Source organism: Astatotilapia calliptera, chromosome 5 (assembly GCF_900246225.1).
Source record: "Astatotilapia calliptera chromosome 5, fAstCal1.2, whole genome shotgun sequence".
Taxonomy (NCBI): Eukaryota; Metazoa; Chordata; class Actinopteri; order Cichliformes; family Cichlidae; genus Astatotilapia; species Astatotilapia calliptera.
This window is the reverse complement of record NC_039306.1, coordinates 9,537,994-9,554,888: the sequence shown is the minus strand read 5'-3', so window position 1 is coordinate 9,554,888 and position 16,895 is coordinate 9,537,994. Positions and strand designations below refer to the sequence as shown.

General features: G+C 38.6%; 1 protein-coding gene across 1 annotated transcript; it reads right to left on the bottom strand.

Moving 5' to 3' along the window:
- Positions 1 to 74: 74 nt before the first annotated feature.
- On the bottom strand, positions 75 to 8,165 carry nmur3 (neuromedin U receptor 3). Its single transcript, XM_026167129.1, has 3 exons — positions 7,986 to 8,165; positions 5,752 to 6,679; positions 75 to 2,184 (listed from the first exon to the last, which is right to left on the bottom strand). The coding sequence occupies exons 1-3, from the start codon at positions 7,998 to 8,000 to the stop codon at positions 1,754 to 1,756; spliced, it is 1,374 nt and encodes a 457-aa protein (XP_026022914.1). The 5' UTR covers positions 8,001 to 8,165; the 3' UTR covers positions 75 to 1,753.
- Positions 8,166 to 16,895: the final 8,730 nt, after the last annotated feature.

Genomic DNA, 16,895 nt, shown 5'->3' with positions numbered 1-16,895 from the left:
GTGTGTGTGTGTGTGTGTGTGTGTGTGTGTGTGTGTGTGTGTGTGTGTGTGTGTGTGTGTGTGTGTGTGTGTGTGTGTGTGCGTGTATGCAGTGCCCCTGCTTCAACAGTAATCATTCATAACAAAAAAGTGTAGAAAACCACCTGCTGGAAAGCCAACAGCGAGGCCAATGGGCCTAAAAGAGATAACTGGTTCAAGGATACCTAAATAATAAGCAAAAAGGTAAGAATAACATATTCTATTGCCAAGTGAGGTGGGTATACAGCCTGTAATATGTGGTGGGATTGGTGAAGACTACCACATATTTAGGCCAGCAACACAAGGGCAGTAGGACAACTTACTAGTGACTCTAAAGACACAATACATTCAACCAGTCAATCTGTCCTAGCTTATTATTTTGATTCAAACCACACTAGGTCTATAAACTCTTGTGGAAAAAGACATTTCATAATGCAATCACGGTGATGAATAAACTCTTCAGTTTCATGGTTCCGTAATCAAAATGACAGCATGTGTTTCCAGTATTTACATAGTTCAAGCATGTGACAGCTATGTATAGACTGCTTAATATTTATTTTGCTTTTGAATTAGCCATTGCACAATAGCCATAATCAGTTTTCATTTTTGCAATCACAGTGAACAACAGCTTACCGGCTGGCCATGCAACAAGAGAAAAAACCCCAAAAACATTAGCAACAGCTCACAATAAATTATCACATTCTTTGTCCCACTGAAACACAGAGACATATACTACTTCTTTTTGCAAATTAGCATCACGTTAATTTTCAGGTACAACATATCAATTACAACATGTAATCATTTGGCTCAGATCGATCTGATTTTCCACTTTCTGACATAAGGCATACAGCAGTTAAAAAATAAGACAGCAGGTAAAATGTGCAGGCACTGTTGTCAAATATGATTCAAAGCTTCAAACAAAGGATAAATAATCATTTTACATCCAAGCTTTTTAGTGACATGTGATAAGTTTAAGAAAATAGCAAAACATACTGGAAATTATGCTTATCCACATCCTTTGCTAGGATTATATGAGAATATCCATAATACTACTGCTAAATATGATACTGGAGCTACAGGAAAGCTAAGCAACTAAAGACTGTAAATATAGGGGGACGGTTAGCTTGGCTCTCAAAGATTTAAAAAACAAATATATGCCCTTTACCTTTACAATGTATTTTTAACGGTATCTTGATATTTAAAAAAAAGGGGGGTTTCTTTCACATTCAACCTCCTATCCTGTCAACCATATTTTTCCTCCACCATCACTAAACATCAGGGGGTCCAGTCCCAGTCCCCAATAACATCATGCTCCATAGTCTCATCAGCCTAACTGCCAAAAATTCATACATTTCCAGTGTCATGATTTTGCAGTAGATTTTGTTATTTTCTTCCAAATGATCTCTCTTTGCACTAAAATACAACATGAAAGCAACTTTTGGATTTACATGGCTCATCAACTAGAACCTTTTTTTACTTTTGAGATGAGCCAATGTTAATAAAAGGGTCAGAGACAAGCAGATGAGACAGTTTCATTACATTATGACACAGACTACTTGTCCTCATTTGTTTCAAGTCTCCGTTCTAAGCTAAGCTCATTTTCTTCTGGCAGTATTCATCATACAGCATCATGTCAGCAAATTCTGGAAACAAATAAACCTAAGATCCAAAATGTTAACCTGTCAGTTTACAATATTTCTGCACCAGCTGCTTTCTAGCTTGTTCAAATAAAATGTCAGAATACAGAGGTCTTGCACGTTGTGTCTGTACAAGCACATGTGAGGATTTCAGTGTCCATACTCAGTGTCATATTAGGGGACAGCAAAGGGATGAAAGCATTAGAGTCCTTCCCCTCGGCCTGACCCCTTGAACTTGCAACGGAGGGATCCAGCAAAATTTTAGGAAAAGGAGGGGAGTCTCTGACAGAGTTATTGTCCTCCCCCTGGGAACAAACAAGTTCTCGAAAACACTCTCTGAACCGCGTGGAGAGCAGGCTGTAGATGATAGGGTTGACTGCAGAGCTGAGGTAGAAGAAGACGCCCGACAGGATGTGGACATATTGATAAATGTTGTGCATCAAGTCGGTCCACTGGCTGATAGAGCTCCACAGAAGACGCTCGATGTGAAAGGGTGCCCAGCAGACTCCAAACACTGCCACCACGATTGCTGGAGAGAAAGATGATGAATACATTTATTTTTGCAGAACAGATTTGAATGTTAAAATTAAACTTGTTGGCTTGTGGTCCTTTATAAAAATCCACTCTGCGGTTTATGAGTTCTTATCAATTGTTAGCGATCCAGCCATAAAATGATTTATCTCCTCAACTTTATTTGAAAACCTGTTTAAACAAACTGAGACAAACGTTTCTATAAGGAGTACACAGGTTTGTGGAGATTTTCTTCTTCTCATTTTCATTTAAAACAGCTGTATATGGATGGACTAGAGTTAGGTATTCTGGTGTGTTCAGTCAGTGTCATGCCATTGCACACATTGCATTAGCAAAACTTGAAAGAATAGCATGTTCTTGCCCAGGGGTTTAAATTACTGTTATTCTGTCATTGCTGCTGACATTATATGAATTTGTCAGCTTGTAGGCTCCTGTTTGGTCTGGTTTGTGAGCTAAATGGCCGCACTGTGAAAATAAGGTTTAGGAACATATTATGTTTTGATGTTAAAATGTTCCTTTCTGACCACATCAGTCTTACTATGCTTATGCATTGGACCTATATGCTCATATTTTCTTACCATGTTCGTTTTAAACATCCATAAATGACAAAAGACAGCTTGTGTCAACAGCTTTGAAAAAATGACAGCGTTTAATGCTCCAGGAATGAGAATGAGGTCGTAAGAAGGACGGATAAACAGCTGTATTCATGACCTTTGTGGTAATTGTGAAGTAATTTAGAGTTAAGTTAGATTGCTTATTGATGCCCTTAAGGCAAATGAGTCAAGAGATTCTTAAAAATGGAAATTCAGCATATCATTATCCTTTGACTGAAGTTCTTGTTTAGCAAATGCTGCACTTCAGCAACCACAATATATCAAAGACATAGATTGTAGACTCTCTTAGCTTACAGATAAGACTAGAAACCAATTCAAACAGGTATTATAAGTCTTATCAATTTTAGGGTTTAACGACTGTTCTTGGCCAAATTTAAATGCTTCATTCTGTGCAACAAACAATGTTCAGCATTTTTTTTGATGATGGAGCACAAATACATTCCTCGCCAAATAATCTAGGCATAATGCTCTCAGGGGCTCTCCCTGCAGGAGATCCAGCAGGCACAGGCAGTGTTTGGCTTTTTATGATCGTGGGCATATGGCATCAAGCTTTGCTTGGGGGCACTCAACACACTGCCAAGATATTTACAGTTATAAATATGGCATTTAGCACTTGGTTTTGTTCTTTCTTTCCCAGACTACAGTGATTCGCATAGTGCATTTTAACTTTTTCATTTGTCTAAAGCTTCATGGTTAGGACAAAATGCTGTATTTTACAGTTTTTCAAAGAATCATATTTATATTCTATATCATCTTGTTCCAGCTCTTCATTAAAGATATATTTATCTTGGGTGAAATACTTGGGCCATATTTTTCTCTGAATTTTTTGCATAATCTTAAAGAAGTCCAGATGCTTTTCTTTGCAAGCTCCTTTGACTACGATGACCTGAAGGACTGAGAACCTTCACAGACTTTTTGTATAATTGTTACGTGTGTGTTTTACTAAGTCACGGCTGATGTGTTTGATGTGTTTAGAAACTTTATCTTTACTGTAATATAAGAGAAACTTTGGTAACAAAGTTTGGCTGAACAGCATGAATTGACAACAGGAATTGTTGTCAAGAACACAGGGTATATGTGTGAAGATGTTAAGTATGAAACTACAGCTTGATGACCAATAAGTAGCTTTCAGCTTGCTGCGCTTTTAGTTGTTGATAGTGAGTGGAAATCAATTAAAGAGCTTTTATCGAGTTAGCTGCTCATAGATGCAAATGTTAAACCTTTTTAAAAACTAAAATATGCATGTCATTTTTCCTGAAAGTCATTGTGTTGCAGCTACTTTACATGGGAAACACACGTTAAAAACAAAACCAATGTTATTTTACTATCAATTACTATTTGACTAGAAGAACAAGATAAGGAGGATGATGACAGAAGCAGTCTGATCAACTGTGCAAATCAAAACAATCACAATCTTTTTGTCCATACATTTCATATTATTATTTTTAATTTAAATTTTATCACCCATTCTCCAGAACAGATGACATTCCTGATAAAGGAATCCACCTGCAGTGGAACCAGAAAGCATCCCCCAAACCTCTTGTGAATTTAACAACATTTCTAAAAGATCTTCAGTTGGGATTCTTTTAAGAAAAACATAATTTAAAGGTCCCCTGTGATGTTTTAGACATCTAGTAGTGCTATGGATTTATTTGTTTTTGCACCTGTTTTCTGTATCTCTCATGCAGTTGCACAGAACATAACTGCACAGAGAGATGTGTTGCACGGAGCCTACAAAGGCAGAGGAAGCTGTTATGTTTTAGAAGAAAAAGCCATGCGTTCAGCACTTCCATTAAGCCTCATGAATTTACATTTCACACCTTGGAGAGTAACATTGAACGTAAACACAACTTTTAGTAGTTTTGAAGAAAACTCCACAATTTTACTACAATTTATTTGGCTTTTAGAGCTCTGGGAAAAATAACTCTCAGACGGAATGTGCTACATATGAGGTAAATATCTTCTTGCAATATGCAGCTCTACAGATGCAAAGATAAGAATAAGGAAATGTCTTTATTTTTAAGTGTTGCTGGTATTTTGTATGCAGCTGGGGGCAGTTAGATGTTTTTTTGTTGTTATGATGGCTATAAACTTGGTTATATGCTTTTATTTAACTCTCAAATATCAGCACGGATCTCAAAAAGTACAGAAAAGGTCAGGGTATAATTTTAGTTTCCAGCGTTTCATTAAATAAATCACCAGTGTGTTAGCTAAAGAAGCAGTTTAAAATTCACCTTTAGGCCTTTTCTTGAAATATTAGATATTTGTGACTGCAATATCAGTTAGAAATTCATGATATATTGTTTGTTTGTTGCAGGTTTTTAAATAAAAACATAATAAAAAAAAAGTAACGACTAATCTCTATGCTGTGAAATTATGACTGGCTGTACAAATACAATGAGAATAGCATCACCAACATCCACTCTAAACTCCTGAGAGGAGCTATGACAAAAGCTTAAATGCAGACATTTCCTGTGACATTACCACTATCACGCTGCTAATTGTGTTCATAATGGATATTCTGATAATTTACTCTTTGCAATAATTGCCAGTTGGTTCAGAAAATAGGTTTTCAGATTGACTCCTAATGCTATTTTTTGCCAGTTATTATTTTTGCCATTCGTAGTGTGAGAATCTTTAGCTGGATGTAATGGGAAATTCCTCAATGTAAAAAAACAAATAGCTACAGCAAAAGGGTCTTACACTAACGTGTAATCTTGTCAAGTTGCAGAATTAGGAGATGCGACTCAAAAGGAAGCCCTTCCGAATCTTAATGATCCATCCAAACTGCTGATAATCCTGTGTCATTATTTACTCTCTGTTTTCGTCACGTTTTGTCTATGGGATCATGCCTTGGCAGTGACAATACAGATTAGAGGAGATATGCTTTCAAGTCAGAGCAGCATGACAGAGCAATGCTTGCCTTTTGAAGAGAGAGAAAAAAAACTCACAGAGCATTTTGATGACCTGTCTCCTTCGGCCATTCTCCACTCTCATCTTCCTTCGAGTGCTGCAACAATTCTTTCCCAGGTTCCAACTGGACTGGCGCCTTTCTCTCCCCAAATGAAGGCCCATGACTAAGTACAGCATGCTAATAACCATCATGGGTATAAAATAGAAGCAGACAGTTGTGATTTGCATGACCAGGTTATAGATCCACAAAGGTTTCAGCACAGTGCAAATAGCTGACTCCTCCATTCTCTCTGGCAGGTAGAAGATGCCGTGCAGTGAGGTGTTGGGGATGGCACAGATCATCGAAACCACCCACACAATGGTGATGACCCGTTTAGCGTGCTGGTTAGTCGACAGGTATCGTGTTTTGAGTGGATATACCACAGCTATGTACCTCTCCACACTCAGAGCTGTGACATTAAGGATGGAGGCAAAGCACACAGTTTCAAACAGGAACGTTTTGAAGTAGCAGCCACCCTCACCAAAGGGGAATGGATAGTTCTGCCACAGGTCATAAATCTCCAAGGGCATCCCAAACAAAAGCACGAGAAGATCCGATACAGCCAGGCTCACAAGGTAAAAGTTTGTAGGATTACGCATTTTTTTGTGCTTTGCAATCACTGCACATGTGAGCAGATTTCCAGACAAGCCAATGAGAAAGATGAGAAGGTAAACACTGGTCACTTGGAAGAAAAAGGGAGAGCGTTTCGGACCCAGGATTTCAAAGAGGTTGACCTCTGTGAACTGGTTGTTAGTATAATTCCCAGAGACATTGACAGGAATGCTGATATTGTGGAGCAGTTTTGATAAGTTTAAAGAGGATCCCTGCAAAAAGAGGTCCATTGTTGAGAGGAAGGCTGGAGGCACAAATGAAGGAGTCAAAACATCCTCTGCTGGTTTCTTGGGGTATTCAGTGCTGGGGTGTTGCTATTAAAAGAAAAATAAGAAGATAAAACAGACAGTGCCGTGATCAGAAGAGGGTTTTTTTTCTGTTTAAGAGCTCTTTGATGCTGCTTATTGGGGTCAAACGTAAGCTTAATATTTCTTCATCTTGTTTAATGAATAACTTCTCGACAAATGCATAAATTCCCACAACATGAGACCTAATTTTATCTAACCTAAAAGCTTGGCAGTTATTATTGTTGCCATTTTGGGGGATTCCTGAGTGATTTTGTCCATAATATTTCTGAAAAAGCAAACATTTCCATTTTGCCTCAGAGAACCTCAAGGGACCATCAGTTTGAATCAAAACTTCATCAGATTAAAGTCAATTAGATGACAACAGCAGAATTTTTTTCATTCTGGGTGGGAAAACTATTAACCTAATGCAGTTTCTGTTTCGCTCATGCATTTTCTATTATTCTATTATCTTCTCTGTCTCTCTCGGTTTTTGGCATCCTTTATGTCTAAAACAAACAACAGATGTTTCTTAAGATGCATCAAGGAGTGTGTGAACCAAGATTTTTCAGTGAATAAACTAATTAGTGTGATGATGTCAGTGGCATATCATTCGAAACAAATAAAGGAAACTTTAAGCTTGTTAACTAGGTATGACACATCCTTGTTTGTATTTGCATCATTTTGTTAAAGGAGACTTTGTTGCTTCTATTTTAAATAGCAGTAGCAGTAAAGAACTGAAATTCCACAGACTTATAGAAAAAGAACATTTTCTGTCATTTCTGCATAGGTAGAAAAAAATCATACATTTTTTACAGATTGCAGATTCCCTCGTGGACAGGAGAGCATTGCTTTTAGTGGCAAAATAATATTACTAAACTCTTTCTCATCAGCGGATGACTGTTTGGGATAATTACCACTCTGCACTGAGAGATTCTAATGACTTCATCTCAAAGGTTAATTATGTGGCCAAATCTCATGTATTACTCGGCAACTCCAAGGTTATTGGACTAATATGGTATGGACAGCATTATGAGAATTAACGTTAAATAGAGTTGAACATTATATTTATCTGACATGTCAATTAGGAAATATAACCAGCCTGCAGTTAACAAAAGATTCCAATGAAATTGTGTTTAATGTCTTTAAATCGTGTTGCAAATTTTTTTTATTAATAACTGGATATTTAAGTTGAACGGACTTAATTGCGCATTTTAAAATACTTACAAGCACTAGTGAAAAAAAAAATATCAAAAGCAGACTAGATGCAGACAACTAAACAGTTTCCCAAAAACTAAAACAACAGTTCAATGTAAAAGTAGAATTAAATTCTCACCTTGGTTCTGCTCATCTGCAAGTCGTTTCTGACTATCCGCTCTCTGTGCGTTCATGATTGAGAATGACGAATCAAATAGCGCAAAAACGAAGCAAATTGAAATATAGATATATACATATATCAGCCTAATGCTGAATGAAAAGTTGTTTGACACGCTTCTGGTCGGTGGTTGAGGGGAGAGGAGATACTTGGAGGATCCACAGGGGAGGAGACTGTAAATGCGCTGCAGCCACGTTCCCATCACACAGAGAGAGAGGGAGGGAGAGAGAAAGAGAGAGCGGATGGGGGGGGGGGGGGGGCGTTTTCTGGGACCATACATCTGCTTCATTTATTTATTTAGGTTAGCCTATTAGGGTTGAATCATAAAGGGCGTGCGTAAGCTTTCATTCATAAAAAAAAACGCCAAGAAAGGGGCTGACCTATAATTTTACACTTAATAATCCAGCCACTGGAAGTAATAATCTACTGTAGCACTCTATGGCATTAGAATTAAGAAATATAACTGTTAAAGGTTTCTTCTGTTTTTGCACTTAAGGGTTAACGGTGCATTTTTTGAGACAGCAGAGGGGGTTGTTTCAGCAGGAACAATTATGTTTCAGGATTGCGTCATTGAGTCTATGGATTGCATATAATTGAAATTTCTGCATAATGGTCCACTGTAAAGAGATGAGTTAGCATAAAGCTCCAAGCAGATACAAAAGATCCCTTCTTTCATAGAGGACTGCATAAATAAGGAACAAAAAAGTGAGAGCCAGTGAAAATGATAGTAGTTCATGTTTCCTTATTGTCATTCAACTCTGCCCACTTTAAGGAAAGCCTGGCTAGAAATGATAACAATAATAGTAATAAAAATCATAGTTAAAATGTAAAAATACTAAAGAAATCAGGTTGTTCAACTTTGTCTCATGAAACTAAGAAAATCCTTTGATTTGTTGTCTTTGTTAAGTAAAAAATTGAATTAATGTGGATACAAGAGCCAATGAATATCTCACTGGGGCTTATCCAAGCTGTGTTAGTGCATCTGTACATGTGTTCTGGACTTGATTTATTTTCCATGGTTTAGAACTATGTGAGGGGTTTCAGCTGGCAAGCTCAGTTTGGAGTTCCTCATTCAGAAGTGCAGTCACGTCTTTTTCTTTTCTCTCAGTGGATTGTTCCTCTATGCTCACCAGCTGTAATGTAAACCCGAGGCACATTCTTCTTATAGCTCACCTAATTTACTATTACATGAGCCATCCTTCATGGAAAGTGCAGCTTATTTTTACTGAAGCACAGGTGTGAGTTGAAGAAGCAAATCAAAGTAGAACTGGATTTGGATCCAGTCTCGTATTCCCATGCTATAAAACTTGTTAGCCTCCGTCAGTCAAATGGGGGCAGAACCCTGTCTGACATTGGGTAAAAGTCAGGCCATTACAGAGCTAACATGGAAAGACAGTCAACCATTCATGCGAACAACTACACCTACAGCCAATTTGTAATCAGCATACATATATTTGGACAGGAGGAGGAAGCTAAAGCAACCCAAAAACAGAGGGCGAGTACATGCGTGACTTGTGTGCTGTGGAGCATTCCCTTCTTTATCCTTATTTTTGACTCTAGTGGCGATCATCATTTTCATTTTAATGCACAGCAAGATATTGTATTTAATAGCACCTGAAACTACCAGTTGAGACCTTAAAGTAATACACAAAATTGAGGTCATAGACAAGCGTGGAAAAGTGTGATTTTCTCTGTAGATTTCTATTCAGACATACCTTTTTCATAACCCAAAGAGTTTCCATTAGAAAGAATAGAGGTTTAAAGCACTTTTTGCACTGGTTTCAATCTTCAGACCCCAAAGCTTTATACATAACATCTGTGATCCAGTGAGATGACATTTTCCTGTAAGATGAACTTAAATTGAAACAGAGAGAGGGTCTGTGTGCTTATATCAAAGCTAGATTTAAATAGAAGCCTACATAACTTACTGTAACGTTTTTAAATCGTATTTCTAACATTTTTTCTTTAACTCCTGCTGTGAAAATAGAATTTAATCATGTGTAAAGGTATAAATCTTTGCAGCTCCTTTACTCCTTTATTTTGTTACACATATTTAGTAGTTTGTTAGCACAGCTTTGCTTTTCTAAAATAAACACTTAGACCAACTAATTTTTTTTTGTGGTCATGAAAATCACCTATAAAAATAACAACTGACCTGGCTTAATTTTCATGGGGACATGTCACTCTTGCCACTCTACTGTTTTTATGTTGCTGAGTGAAGTGCTTAAATGGGCATTTAAACCGTTTTTGCTTGCTGCAGTGATTCCTCTTGAAAGCCAGTGATGTTTTTTTCTGTCACTTTTTCTTCTTCTCCCATGCTATGGGAGCCTGCTTTTCAAAGTCCACCTTCCTATTCAGCTGGAAAAAAAACAACAACAACTGATTTGTGACATGGTTCAACAGCATGTCTTAGGTATCAGCTCTCAGACGCCATGACCCAGCCTTAAGTGTGAAGGTTGCATAGAAAAGTTGTAAGGACTTTTTGAGTTTTGAACTTGTCCAGCAAGCAATCCTGCCCTGTTAGCTTTAATGTTGTAAACAGCCTCCTGATGCGTTAAGTGACATTTTGACTAAATAATTAAAGTAAAATGTCATTATTATAGAATACACCAGTGTATGAATGTGAGAGTGAATGAATAGTGGTATTGTAAAGTGCTTTGAGGGGTCCCGAAAAGCGCTATATAAATGCAATCCATTATTATTATTATTATTATAGAACACCCGCCGTCTTATGAAGGCCGTCCAAAACAATTATTTCACAATGCCTAGGCCTATGTTTATACCTCGGTGGAGACTGAGTTGTTTGTCCTGTGGTCAAACTGTGTGGAAGTACAAAATGTTTAAAAGCATGTCGGGCAGAATTTTAAGTGCCTGTGGGTAAAATACTTTCCTCAGCGCATCTAACAGAAGTACATCTGAAAATTAGGTTTCAAATAGTGTCTGGAAGATACTACAAAGCACACAGTATCTAATTTTCATTCTCACACTCCTGACTTATTTGTAATGTGGCTGTAATTAAATAAATCATCATAATTAAAGCTGGTATGTGCGATGTTTAGTGATTTATAAGTTATTACTAAACCCATCTGTCTGGTTGAGTTTTGTGTACAACTATAATTTTGTGGAGACTTCCTGTTTTTATGATGATGAGTAACGTGAGGCAGGTGGTAGGACCCATCACACAGTAATCACCAGCAGACCAAAGCTGAAAATAAGCAAGACAAAACACAAACTACAGAGGAGAGCAGACAAACTTGTGGCATCTGAACACACTTGGAGTGAAAAGGGGAAAGTGAAGGGAAGTAGTACTTTTAATATCAAGTCAAGATGTCAAGATGATGACACTGCTTCAATAATGTTGAGGTCTGGATTCTGGGGAGGCCAGTCAATGACTGATAGTGTTCCATTGTGTGTTTCTTCTATCCACTTGCATTGGCAGAGTGTTTGAGATCATGCTGAAAAGTGAAGCCACTTTCAGTCAGATGCTTTCCAGGTGGTACTGCAAAGTGGATCAGAATCTGATGCTATTCATCAATTTTGACAAGATCCCAACACCACTGGCTGAAATGCAGAGCCAAAATACAGCAGAGCCTCCCCCACCCTGTAGATAACTGTAGACACTCACTATTGCATCTCTCCTGCCCTCCTCTGTAGCTACTGATGATGGGTTGAAACAAAACTTTCTCATTTTTTCAATTTTACTCCAAAAGGCCTTTTGCCACAGATTTTCAAACCAGTTCTTGCAAATTTACCATAATTCAGCTTTTTCTCCCCGTTTCCTTTTATAAGAATGGCTTGTTGACAGCCACCCCCTGGCTGAGATTATTTCTGATTAATCTTTAGTTAACAGTAGTAAACTAAATCAGTTTAAGGGCCAGATGCACCTCATCCTTTTTCTTAAGGACATGACTTTCAGACACCTGCTATTAATAGCTTTTTTAGGTCTGTCACTTCTTCTTTTTGGTTAATAGGTCTTTGGGAACCATCGTGTTCATGAAAAAATACTATTATGTCGTGTCAAATTGTATCATATTTTTTTGCATTTTTTGCAGTTTTAACACATTATGAGGGGAATTAGTTTTTTGTGAATGGCTGCTAGTAACAAAGTGCCTACAGATAAAATGTCAAATTGGTTCTTTGCTAAATTCCCTCTTATGTGAGGGCACAACACTGGTGCATCACTGAAGTTCAGCGCCTTTTTTATTCTTGAATGATTCATAGATTGGTGGCTGATAATTTATATTATCAGGCAGCAAAAATAATGTAAGTTTAACAAATTATTACACTTTTTGCAAACTTGTAGAGCAGGGGTGGCCAACCAGTCAGAGACCAAGAGCCACTTTTTTTTTACTGTGTTACCGCAAAGAGCCACATCCTACACATGGGCACACATGAACATCACCCATCCTTTCCTCCCTCTCTCTCTCTCTCTCTCTCTCTCTCTCTCTCTCTCTCTCTCTCACACACACACACACACACACACACACACACACACACACACACACACACACACACACACACACACACACCAATATGATAATGACTCCTACAGTACTAAAACCACAGGCCAGTCATTTTCAACAATTGTGTGCACTGTCTCACACACACAAACTCTCAGTTCAACCAAGTCCACAAACAAAAATATAATAATCTACAATAGCATTTACTTTTACGATGCATGTTGTTTAATGGGACTTCTGGCATTCCTTGCCTTGTATGTTGACCCAAACATTGACAGTATCTTAAGCGCAGCCCGTTTGACATTGGGGTATTTTTCCATTGGCATACTTTTCCAGAACTCAATGGTCCCTTCCCTTAAAGCAGGTTTCAATTGGTCCTCCTCACAAAGATCGATCATCTCCAACTCAGCCGCAACTTTATCTGTGACTAGCGAGACTTTCAAACAGCCGGTCTCTGCATTCAATGGGTCGACGAGGAACGTAATCTGTGGCCTTTTCAATTGTAGATCATGGAACCCGGTCACAAAGCTTTCGTGCAAGTTTTCAATCAGCGTTGCATATCTGGCTCTTTGCTTACTCAGGGCAGCGCTGGTGACTTGCCCGCTTGGCTTTTAGCAGAGTGGGAAAATGCGTTAAATCTCCCTTTTGAATATGTGTCTTGAACAGCTTCAGTTTGTTGACAAACGCAAACACACTTTGCACTAGGTCAGGCAGCATTTTTAACTTACCCTGCAGGGTCAGGTTATGTCTGTCCAAGTGACACAGCATGTCGACCAAAAAGGCCTGATCCATAATCCACTTGAGGTCCGAGAGCACGGGATAGTCCTTGTCCTTCTCTTCCATAAACAGTTTCATGGCATCCAAAAGCTCAAAGAAGTGAGAGAGTACCTGGCCTTTTGACAGCCACCTCGCAGTGCAGCGGCAGGTCACCTGGAAGCCCTTGGTCCAGCTCAGCAATGAGATTCTTGAATTGACTGTGGTTAAGCACATGTGTGCGGATATAGTTGACGATTTCCATCACAGGCTTCATGACGTTATCTAATTTCAATGATTTAGACACGAGTTGCTCCATGTGGATGATGCAGTGGAAATTCCAAAAGTCAGGAATAGTTCGGTCAGCTTTGCACAGCCCCACAAGCCCGTTCACAGATCCCATCATGGCTGGTGCTCCATCCGTGGCTATTGCAGTTCATTTCGTTATGGGCAGATTTGCTTTTTCTAATGCAGCCATCATGGTTTCTTTCACATCTGTGCCATGGGTTCTGTCTTTTAATGGCACAATATCCAGGAGTTCTTTGATCACACAATCGTTTGACACAGACTGTGCAAATATTGCCAACTGAGGCTTGTCTTGTATATCACAACTCTCATCCAATGCGACACTAAAATACTCACATGCTTGAAGGTCAGAGTGCAACTGTGTTTCAATAGCCGTGTTAATGTCCGATATTCTGTGTTCAACAGTGTGGCGGGACAGTTGGACGTCTGATACCATGCGTTTTAATTTGTCGTTTTCAGGAGACAAGATTTCAACAACGTCACTGAGGCATTTTTTAACGAACTCCCCTTCATCGTATGGCTTTTTAGCCCGTGCAATGTTCCAAGCCAGCTGATAGGATGCGAGTGTTAAGGTCTCTGACCGCTTCGTAAATTTTTGGAAAAACTGTATGTGCTGACTTTTCAAAGTGGCCAACTCGTGCTTGCGAAGTTCAGTCCCTTTTGGGTCGATGGTTCTGGTCGATGTTAGCATGGAGTGAGCTGAAGTGGCGCTGAAGATTTGAAGCTTTGAAATGCGCTAATGACGTCTGACATATAAGGCAGAATGGCTTGCCATTGCGTTCAACAAAAAAATATAAACTCTCCCACTCTGTTAAAAACATCCTGTGTTCATCTTCATATTTTCTTTTTGCTGTGTATTTTTTCCTTGCCATTTTAAGGGCAAACTTGCTCCTACTGGGAAACTTTGCGGTATTTTCATCTCACACACATGGCCATTTAATGAAAATACCGTATTGAACTCAAGCGAAGCGAACGTGCACATTTTAAAACAACAACACAAAAAAAACCCAAAACACAAACTTTGATATGAACGTAAGAGCCGCATGAAACCAGGCAAAGAGCCGCATGCGGCTCGAGAGCCGCGGGTTGGCCACCCCTGTTGTAGAGTAAGGACTCATGCACTCATCTTGCACTTAACTTAAAATTAACATTCCATAATACAGGATATTAGTTCTTTAGTGATTGCTTAGGGGAAATTGCCTGCCATCCACACACACACACACACACACACACACACACACACACACACACACACACACACACACACACACACACTCTAATACAGGACTGAGACAGTAACTCCCAGTTTACAATAATGCCATGACTGCTGCATTGACGCATGAAAGGATAGCTTGTCTGTATTGCAGTGATGCCAATGGCTTCTGGCAAATACTCTTGGATGAAAACACATCAGATGCAACCTGTGGCACAGTACCTCTGCTGCACATACTGGATAATCAGGTAAATATATGCTTGTATGAATATATGCTGTGAAATAAAGTCAAAGCTGTTTTCATGAATAAATGTAAGCATTTAAAGTTAGATGGAAGAAATGGTAGATTCAGTCTGCTCTTTTGGGAAATTCAAACCCAACTGTGACATCTTGTGGCACCACCTTAAATGCTCTCAGCAGGTTCTTCACATACTGATTCTGCTGTTTGAAAACCCTTTTCTTACTGTAGACAATGTTCCCAAAGAAATAAAGGAACCAGCTTACACGTGATCATCATTGTTTTTGTGTGTGTGTCATTATGCAAATATCATCAAATAAAGTGATTTTACAAGAGACGAACTGTGTAACTGAAGACAAATAAAAAGAATGAACATTAAATAAATGAAGAACCTCTACAAACTGCACTCACATCGTTCAAACTTCACACGCCCTTAACTTAGGCACGCTTCGGTCTGCTTGCAGCTCTTTCTGACAGCAAGGTTATATGCACAAGCTCAATCAATTCAGAAGCATCCATTCATACATAATACATCAGGCTTTTCTGTTCTCAGTTTGGAACGAAGGATTACCACCATCACCAAAACAGAATGTGCACTAATCTGCTCTGTCAACTTTTTGGTGTCCATTTTAAATAGACTAAATGCTGCAATGCTGTGTATAAATATTTCAGCTACACTGTAATCCACTGAATGACCTTCTTACTTCAATTTCATTTGATCCTTAAAGACTATTATTCTTTTAAGTCGTATGCAGGAAATTGTGATTCTTATTCAGTCCCTGTATGGCTTTCTCTATTATTCCATGTGGTGACACACTCTCTTTGCTCAAAGTACACACAATAAAATTGCTTGTCTGTGCCATTTTTTAAATCCGTAACACCACCAACACTGCTGTTTTTAGTTTAGGTATTCTGTTAAAACCTACTTGAAAACACTTATAGTTATTTATAATTAATGGGCTTCTAAATACCACAGCTCTTGCTTTATGAGAGCGGGGAAAGGCTTTGTTTGCATCCAGGTAAACAGCCTCTGTAGAGAGTTAGAGAGAGACTGTATTTGCTCAAATGCAATCTAAAAACAATCAAGTAACAGTTTAGGTTTTCAGGTTTCTAGCTGGCTACACTGGAAGTCCCAAATTATTGGTCATTTTTTCCAAAACCCAAGTCACTAGACAGTTCCTGACAGGGTTCAGATTCTGTTTATGGCCACCTTAAGATGTGTTTTGTGGTCTCCTCCAATTCCTGAGGGAAACATTTGGCTTATTGGCAGCTCCATGCTCCACATGTGCTGACTTGCCAGTCGGTAATTTTGTCTGTCTGCTAGTCAGTCTTGAGTGCTTTTATACGTTTTTTGTTCAAAACAGCTGCCTGCTGTGGCCACACTTCAGAGCACTCAGATGGTCAATCAGAAAAAGTCCAAAAAACAACAATAGTCATGTGGTTTCAGCTGGAAAGCTCCTGGAGACCTGCAGTGATTATCTCTTGGTGACAACTTTTAAATTATCCGTCTGACATATTGTTATAACAAGAATGTAATTTGCACCACTTGCAGGGATGAGGAACTTGAAGATCTAGCTTCATTATTACACTTCTGTACCAAGCACAATCCTAAATATATAAGGTTTTAAAATACCACACTGCAACTTAGTGCAATGTAATATTTCTGGATCACTTGTACAACAAATGGGGGCACCTGGGGAAAAGTGCAACCCTTAATGTAAGTAAAGAATTCCACCAAAAGCCCTTCCTGAATAATATCGCTGATGGCAGATGGCACAGAAATACCAAGCCAAATCCTTTTATGAAATCTCACCCAACACTCGTACTCTGTATTTGTAATTCAGCTATAATCTAATAGTTATTAAAAATATATATTTGTTTTGGCTCAACTTAAAATAAAG

Bases quoted from the DNA above. Each gene is read 5' to 3' on its own strand.
- nmur3 (XM_026167129.1), bottom strand. The intron at 2,185-5,751 runs GTGAGTTTTTTT...CTTTCTCTCCAG, and splicing joins ACAGGTCATCAAAATGCTCT to CAATCGTGGTGGCAGTGTTT.